This window comes from Bombus terrestris, chromosome 9 (assembly GCF_910591885.1).
Source record: "Bombus terrestris chromosome 9, iyBomTerr1.2, whole genome shotgun sequence".
Classification (NCBI taxonomy): domain Eukaryota; kingdom Metazoa; phylum Arthropoda; class Insecta; order Hymenoptera; family Apidae; genus Bombus; species Bombus terrestris.
The window spans coordinates 15,555,053-15,562,662 of record NC_063277.1 but is presented as its reverse complement, the minus strand read 5'-3'; the positions used below and the strand labels follow the sequence as shown (position 1 = coordinate 15,562,662).

Here is a 7,610-nt window from a genome sequence, read left to right as displayed (position 1 = left end):
TTCGATTGAAATGTAATTTTATTTTCATTAAATATATAATCATGTTACGCGATCCCAAGTATTGCCTTTCACATTCCACCCGACAATTACAAAAAAAAGCCTGATCACGATGGTCAGACATAATTAGATGAGAACGCCTGGTAGAATTAGAGTAGAACGAGTTAGTGTGTTTAATTACGTGTACGTGTGAGTGTAAATGAATCGACATTGCAATTGACAGAGAGATTCGGCCTCCAGAGAGCTTTCGATAAGTCTGTTCGTGGTATTTACACAGATCCGTACGGATCTGAACGTTAGAAAATGCGCGAAAGGATGTGTAATGTGTATATTGCTGTTCGATCATAACCGCCAATGATCCTCTAAAGGAGCAATCGAATTATCGAGACGAGTTTAAAATCACCACATCGAACGAACATTTTTTAAGAGTGATTTCGAATTTTGAGACTTTGGTTCCTGACTAAAGTATATTTAAAAATGGTACAAAAATCGTTGGTTCGCGTTAAACATGGCAATGTAGAGGGACCAGATCTATACGAGGGGGAAGAAAGATCAAAAGGAACCGTTTGGAATGCCTCAAAATGTCGATTATATCGTATCAACGTAATTGTCTTAACGCATTATGTTCTGAGGGTACTAATTAGAGTAAAATCAATGATTACTTATCGCCACTGGTTTCTAAATGATTCGTGTTACGTATCAAATTGAGAAAAAGGCAGACGAATTTTGTCGTGTCCGATGCGGCTCTGCCAGAACTAGCACGTTCACAAATACGGACATACAATATCGATAAATATAACGTTATGTATTCTTGTATATATAATATATAATATATAATATATTAGTATATAAATAGCACGATCCTTTACACTAGAATACAGGGTGTATATACATATTACACGATGGATGGAGTCTTTCGTAAATAGTTTCAACGAAGTACCGAGGAGTTCTCCTTAAAATTCTAAGTTTTTATGTTTCGATCCTCGCGAGTAAATCTTTATGCTCGTCACGGGAACCATTCTCCAATATTGTCCTTGCTCGTCGTTCATAAAATGCTTTCTTAATTGCAAAAGTAGGAAAATAGCGAGGGAGGTTCACCATGGATCGTGCTCAGATCTTTCGCTAAAGTCAGAGAGACCGGGAAGGCCTGTCTTTGGTGAAGAGGACGGAGAAACGATAAGCAAGTTGTCGAAAGTCGAATTCAACTGATGAAATCTGTCTCGAGAAGTTAACAGCTCGCTGACCATTTCGATGTCGATATTATGAGATGCTTTCTCTCGTACATCGCCTAAACATTTTCCCTAATAGTACGAGTCATCTAATCGATTAAGTACGAAACTCTATTCGCCTGAACGGAGAATAAGAAACTCAACTTCATCCTTTTTCAAATAGCACACGACCTCTTAGTTTATCTTGATGCTATCACAAGAAATAGAAATGAAATCAAAAGAATGATTCATCAACGTTGCACTGTTCTAAAAATGTTCGTAGCGACTAGATTCTTTCAGTGAAATCGTACGGGGTTCTTTCCTTCTAGTTTCATTCTTTAAAGGGGAGAATCGAACGATGGAACACGTTTTTTTTTCAATGGATTTCGCGCAGTAGTTCACTTTCAATGAAATTGAACTCGATCGTTGAACTAATCGTTGAATCCATGTTCGTGATCGTAACTGTAAGTCGAATCACGCCAGAAACGATCAGCTCGTTCACTGTTGATAACCGTTCACCTGGGCTTGGCCTTCTTGACTATCTATACTGTAACCGGTTATGCTATCCGGACTCTGCAGTGACGCCGCGTACAGTGGATTCACCGGTGTGGAGTTTGTGTCGAACTGGGTCGAGTCATAGACACTGTGATTCTGCGAACAAAAGAACAGTTCTCGTTGCACCGTTTAACAAAGCTGTGAGAAGTGGCAGCAGGCAATATAGAACGTTTCATCATAAACAAAATTTGGATGATCGTAAAAAATCTAAAAACTTTAAAAATCTTTAAAATTGATAAAAATTTGATTTCGTGCAAAGGCATTATACAGTGAAAATTTCAACTACTATACATAACATAAGGTTCGTGTACTTTCAAGCTGAGTGCAAATAATTCATATATCCTACTTTTCTTTTGTGTCTTTGTTTTTTCTGTTTTTTTTTCTTCTTTGGAGGTAAAAAAAAGCGAACGATAGGGTTTGATGTGAGGAATATGTTGGTTGCAACACAAAACAAAAATATTAGCGTTATCCACTGCCAAGTTAGTGTAAATAAATAAAACCAAGTGCATCGGCTACATTAATGAGTTTAATTAAATCTAGACATGCTATATATTTACACATAATAAAGCATCTTGTGCGCACCTCTATTTTACACTATGATACATCTATATTGTTATTTAATAAATACGTGTTATAATTCTTCCATGTCAAAGGATAATTCACTTTGTTCTAATTGATAGAATGAAATGAATTGAATTTAAAAGATTAAGATTCTCTTATGTAAAACTAGTGACTTAGACTTTACACCGATTACTAAAACAAATATTTACAGCAATTCATTCTGCATATAAGATTTAGTGTAATGGGGGGGGAGAAGGACTAGGATTTACTTCGATATTTTTCTCGTTGTTTTGAGTGTTCGATGTTGTCAGAGATAATAAATAATCACTCAGTCCACCGGACTCATTTTTTTTTGTATTTTGCTTCCTTTGTTTTTCGTATACCTCTTCGCTTGTTGAAGAAACAGGCTTAGATAATAAATGTTGCGTGACGGTTGAAGTATCTGCCGAATCAGACAATGTGTCTTCAACATCGACTTCAGATATTGCAGTGCCAGTGTACTGCTTCAAAGGACTCGATTCTTTCTTTTGTATATTTTGCAAATCTTGTGCAGTAGTATTGCCTTTCGTCAAAGACTCTTGATGAGGCATACTGCTATCCAGAATGGATTGCAACGTATTTTCTAGCGGTGGAATTTCAAAAAATTGACCGGATACGTTACTTTCAGATCTCTGTCGTTCGTGCGTCAAGCTACCCTTTCTCGTTAAAGAGAATAAATTAGTGTTGCTATCGTTTAACTGGGGTTTATACAAGAAGCTGCTAGCGGTGTTTGGCGCGAAAAGCAAATTTGAGACGCTACTAGGCCCACCGTACTTGAATTGTGATGTAGACCTGCTTTCCCAAGTATGGTGAGTCAACTTTAGGTCTAGCGAGCTCTTTTTGGAATCGATAAAATTGTCGGATTTCGTTAGGGGATAGTTCTTGAGGTCGGAAGTGCTTTTTTCTGTGCTCAGGCGTCTGGAAAAGCTTTTGATGCCGGATGTGGATCGATATAAAGCGGCTGGGGAATCGTAGATACGTCCGCTACCACTTCTGGAGTCTTTGGTGGATGCTAAGGAGTGCAGGGAGGTTTCATGTTTTGAGCTGGATGATTTTAACACTTGCGAACCATACAAGGGCATGTGAATAGATGGAGTATGGACCTGATAAATATAATCGCTGTCTGTTTTTAACGAAGAGAAGCTCTGTTGATGCGGCAACGACACCGTGTCTTCATCCATTGCATCGTCTACTTGTGCCTTGTATGAAAACATTATCGAAGGTTGTGAAACTCTGTAACAAAATTTCTCATTTGTTCCTGTCCGCAATTTTTCTGATATTAAATTATTTTTGGACATACGTAGTAACTTACCCAAAAAATTCAGACAAGAATGTATGATAAACCAAAGGTGTAAAAAGTGTCAAATAAACTGCAGCAGTGAAATCCACGACACATAATCCTACCGGATTTTGTGTGTAGTTTAAAAAGCCTGCACCAATTGATTGTACTAAGTCCAGCATAGCTAACGTACCAGCGTAAATGTAGAAACTTTTTTTTGCTGCAAAAAAAGAAGATACTTTGTAACATATAGATACGTATAAAGCAATGAATATGATGAGGATGATTAACGTACTTGGAAGGGTTAAACGATCTCGTAACCGTGTCCATGGCAGTATTAATATAAAAAGATATATCTGTAACAAGATTGTAATAATAACTAGGATTGTTCGCAGTGAATATGCATCGATGCTTATTTCATTGTAGATTTACCATTGTGAAAACAAGACTGCTGCAAAACCAAAACATCATTCCCCCATGACCAAACACATAAAAATCTCTACTAGGGATATGGAATGTATCATCTGGTAAAACTAGCTCCAAGGTTCCTTGGGTTATGGTAAAAGCCAATGCTATAAATGATGTGGCAAGTAATACCCTACGAATACTTGAGCGACTATCCAAATGTCCTACAAAAAAATAGTTATGTATTTGGAGTTTTTTAAATAAGCAATCTTAAATAACAACAGCAAAATCAACTCACCAAAAGCCAAACCAAATATAACCACGCTCATCTCTGTGGACAACAGGAAAAATCTCACTGTTACCCACAGTATTTTGTCTGCTTTGCCACCAACAGTGGCTGCTGCATTTACAGTCATTGAAACGATACATCTTATCACTGAAATCACTACATTACAAATGACAAGTCCATAAAATGCTAAAAATATTGGACTACTCGTTGCTCGTAATTTAAGCCGTGCTCTATTAAATCTCACTGTGATAAATAAAAGAAACAAGAGGTTTGGTATCAATATGACAATGTCCCATATCCGTACTCTGGAAAACAAAAAATAAATTGGTACAGGAGATCTGTTAAAACATCCCTAAATTAACGCTTACCTTGAATCTTTGATTTCTTTATACAGGATCATCTTGCAAAAATGCTCCTCATCATCCATCGGTGAACTAACATTAGGAATCATTGTACTGCTCAGATCATACGTGTGTAACCAACTTTCAGAGACCTCTTCGCGCACTGCACCATACATATTTCTCGTTTTGTTACACGCTTTACATCTGAATCATCTCTCAACTTTACACTAGTAAACAAACAAGTGACAGTATGTGTTATCCTAATGTAAAGTACAAGTAACGTCTACAACGTAAAAAAACATCGCGCTTACGAAATCGTATGTTTATTCAATCGAAAAGAAGGTATAAACTAGAAATTCCTATCTATCTCATCAAAGCATTCAAATTAACTTTTCTGAAGCATTGCTTGCTAATTAAGGTGACATAATAAACATAACCTAAAATACTTGGCAATATTCCCAAGTGACGACCTTCGAACCTGCTAGAAACCGATGACCGACCAAAATAACGACATATAAACATTGAACTAACCCTGAAACTGTTCCCGCGAAATAAATGATCTTTTTTTATTGTTTAATCAGCGGAAAATCGATAAACGGTAAGTCTATTGTGTACCTGTCAAATTGACACGATGCCACCGCGTATAAAATCAAGAAATTACATTCGAATAGATTAGCGCTAATTAAATAAAGTTCACGGGCAAGATTTACACGACTTACCCATTAGGTGCATAATATTATCGCTCTCATCTTCCCCGGAGGTAAACTATAACTCGCCCTTAGCACCGCACAGTTTCGAATTTTCGTTCAGCGTGTATAATTTCACGCAGTTATTTTACGCTGCTACCGCACTTATTTGTCCGTTTGTCTTATCCACACACGGTCGTCTGGTCTGATTGGCATTTTGCTATGAAATCCCAGTGTCCATTCTATCGGTCAGCTTCACGCCGATCACTCGGTCCCTCTCTTTTTTTCGCTCGCAGTAACGCCACACGGAGCTACCAAGAACCGTGTATTTGATAACCAGTAAGAGGAACGCGTAACGAAGTGCGCGTGACCGCGTAGTACGTGATTTCACGTCCGTATCAAATATACGTTTATACGAGGAGAACGACGATAGTAGACGAGAAACGAGAGAAGGTATTCGCAGGTGACGCCACGATTTAACGCCTATCATAAAGGCAGCGCTTCCTCTTCTGCTCGTGAAACAACGACTTTCGAACGACGATGCGAACGCGTAGATCGTAGATTACGAAAGGTTTTCTCGATCGTCAGTCGCTTTCACTGAATCATTATTGCAACGATGACGGTACGGTGAGCAAGTTAGTTGGATAGGTTAGGTTGCTGAAGGAAAAATACACGGAATGGCCGCGAATTACTGCTGAACCGGGAAATACGAAACTTCGCGCTCTATTTACCATTCCGTACGAACCACGGTCTGTTTAAGGATTTTTCGAAGCGGTTACGACAGACGCGAAAGTAGAGTGGCTTTACGTGGCTCGTTGGATGGAACGAAACGGGTAATTGTCCAATGATTTTCGCGAGATAACGATGACCGTCGATTATTCGAGCGACTTATTGAGAAACGTTCATCGTGATATCCCTGCGCCGGAAGTCGGTCAAAGTTTCTTCGTTCAAGGGGATTACGAGTATTGGCACTATGGTTGCGATGGTTTTAACGATAAGGTCTGTAATTTGAAGTTATTTTTTGGGGAGAATATCAATAGAGAAGAGAGAAAAACGATGAAATATTGAATTTAGGGTTGGGGATGTGGATATAGAACTCTGCAAACAATATGCTCGTGGGTTATAAGGAATCGGAACTTGGACCAATCCGTCCCAAATATCAGACGTATACAGGAAGCACTCGTCATGCTGGATGATAAGGAACAATCATTTATTGGCTCGAGGGAGTGGATAGGGAGTTTCGAAGTAAGCCAATGTGCGAAGAATTACCGAAAAGATATCTTGGAAGAATAATTAATATACAGAATAATTATATATATAATAATTATACAGCCTGTATCATAAATCCTGATGAAATAAGAGAGGCATTGATTTTCCTTGCAGAAGTAATTCGAATTTTTATATTCGGAAATTGTATTAGATACAAATTTATCCATTCCACTGAAAAACATTTTTTTATTCCTACTGAATATTCATCAAGTGATACACGCACACTTGACTTACCTTTTATTTATATGAAACAGCTAAAAAGATAATACTAATTTGATAGATCTTTCACCCGTACTTGCAGGAAAATATCTTCTTTTTCGTTCGTACCACGATTTCTGATATACTCTACAGAGTTGTAAACTGTTCTGAACGCAATTTCCGAGAACTTCATTTTTAACATTTATGTCCATTAGCGATACGGCCGATAAGCAGTATCTACTCTTTTACCAAAAATAGAAGTAAACAAGCTAATTTCAGTTATCTTGTAGGTATGCCTTGTATTGAATCACTTGTACGAGGTTCTCAGTAAAATCGTGCATGTTCCAAATGGTAGAGCCTTGCGGGACCAAGTGCCAGTTATCAAGGGCCACTTCGAGGAATTCGGTAGTCCAATCATGATGGGAGGAGATAGGGATTGTTCAAGTAAGTGCGTTGTAGGAATCCACGAGGGTGCAAACAACACCTATTTGTTAATCGTGGATCCGCATTTCGTTGGCCGAGCAACGGGCACAGAACAATTAGAGAATTACCGTTGGGTGAAATGGCAACGTTTGGATGATTTCATCGGCAGCTCCTTTTACAATCTCTGTTTACCTCAGATCAAGTTCATAAATGGATACAATAAATAGTATACTGTATATACATGTAAATACATCTGCATTTTCCATAATTATTTATCGCGTACTTTAATTCTATTGAAGGGTTATCTTTGTAAAAAGAAAAAAGAAATTGGTGTATGGGATATTTTAAATAAGAAAGAAA

The 7,610-nt window shown here is 37.9% G+C and overlaps 2 protein-coding genes and 1 long non-coding RNA gene across 4 annotated transcripts; 1 reads left to right on the top strand and 2 right to left on the bottom strand.

The window, feature by feature from the left end:
• LOC105666092 (transmembrane protein adipocyte-associated 1 homolog) lies at nucleotides 1-5,528 on the bottom strand. 2 transcript variants are annotated; one of them, XM_048409015.1, is made up of 8 exons: nucleotides 5,394-5,528; nucleotides 4,702-4,901; nucleotides 4,343-4,638; nucleotides 4,072-4,268; nucleotides 3,935-3,995; nucleotides 3,673-3,859; nucleotides 3,464-3,593; nucleotides 1-1,856 (listed from the first exon to the last, which is right to left on the bottom strand). In XM_048409015.1, exons 2-8 carry the CDS (start codon nucleotides 4,848-4,850, stop codon nucleotides 1,704-1,706), a joined length of 1,173 nt encoding a protein of 390 aa, XP_048264972.1. In that variant the 5' UTR covers nucleotides 4,851-4,901; nucleotides 5,394-5,528; the 3' UTR covers nucleotides 1-1,703. The 2 variants fall into 2 exon arrangements, with proteins under 2 accessions (XP_048264972.1, XP_012167556.1); XM_012312166.3 differs by lacking the exon at nucleotides 1-1,856 and having other exon boundaries at nucleotides 2,272-3,593.
• Nucleotides 5,529-5,949: 421 nt separating this feature from the next.
• On the top strand, nucleotides 5,950-7,566 carry LOC100645760 (ufm1-specific protease 1). Its single transcript, XM_003397822.4, has 3 exons — nucleotides 5,950-6,359; nucleotides 6,435-6,605; nucleotides 7,118-7,566. The coding sequence occupies exons 1-3, from the start codon at nucleotides 6,225-6,227 to the stop codon at nucleotides 7,475-7,477; spliced, it is 666 nt and encodes a 221-aa protein (XP_003397870.2). The 5' UTR covers nucleotides 5,950-6,224; the 3' UTR covers nucleotides 7,478-7,566.
• Nucleotides 6,660-7,114, bottom strand: LOC125385695. The gene is made up of 2 exons (XR_007225249.1): nucleotides 6,864-7,114; nucleotides 6,660-6,800 (listed from the first exon to the last, which is right to left on the bottom strand). It is a non-coding gene; the product is annotated as an uncharacterized LOC125385695 (long non-coding RNA).
• Nucleotides 7,567-7,610: the final 44 nt, after the last annotated feature.

Bases quoted from the DNA above. Each gene is read 5' to 3' on its own strand.
- LOC105666092 (XM_012312166.3), bottom strand. From the start codon at position 4,850: ATGTATGGTGCAGTGCGCGAAGAGGTCTCTGAAAGTTGGTTACACACG. The intron at 4,269-4,342 runs GTGAGTTGATTT...ATTTTTTTGTAG, and splicing joins TATATTTGGTTTGGCTTTTG to GACATTTGGATAGTCGCTCA. The intron at 3,594-3,672 runs GTAAGTTACTAC...ATTTTGTTACAG, and splicing joins TTCTTGTCTGAATTTTTTGG to AGTTTCACAACCTTCGATAA.
- LOC100645760 (XM_003397822.4), top strand. From the start codon at position 6,225: ATGACCGTCGATTATTCGAGCGACTTATTGAGAAACGTTCATCGTGAT. The intron at 6,360-6,434 runs GTCTGTAATTTG...TATTGAATTTAG, and splicing joins GCGATGGTTTTAACGATAAG to GGTTGGGGATGTGGATATAG. The intron at 6,606-7,117 runs GTAAGCCAATGT...GTTATCTTGTAG, and splicing joins AGTGGATAGGGAGTTTCGAA to GTATGCCTTGTATTGAATCA.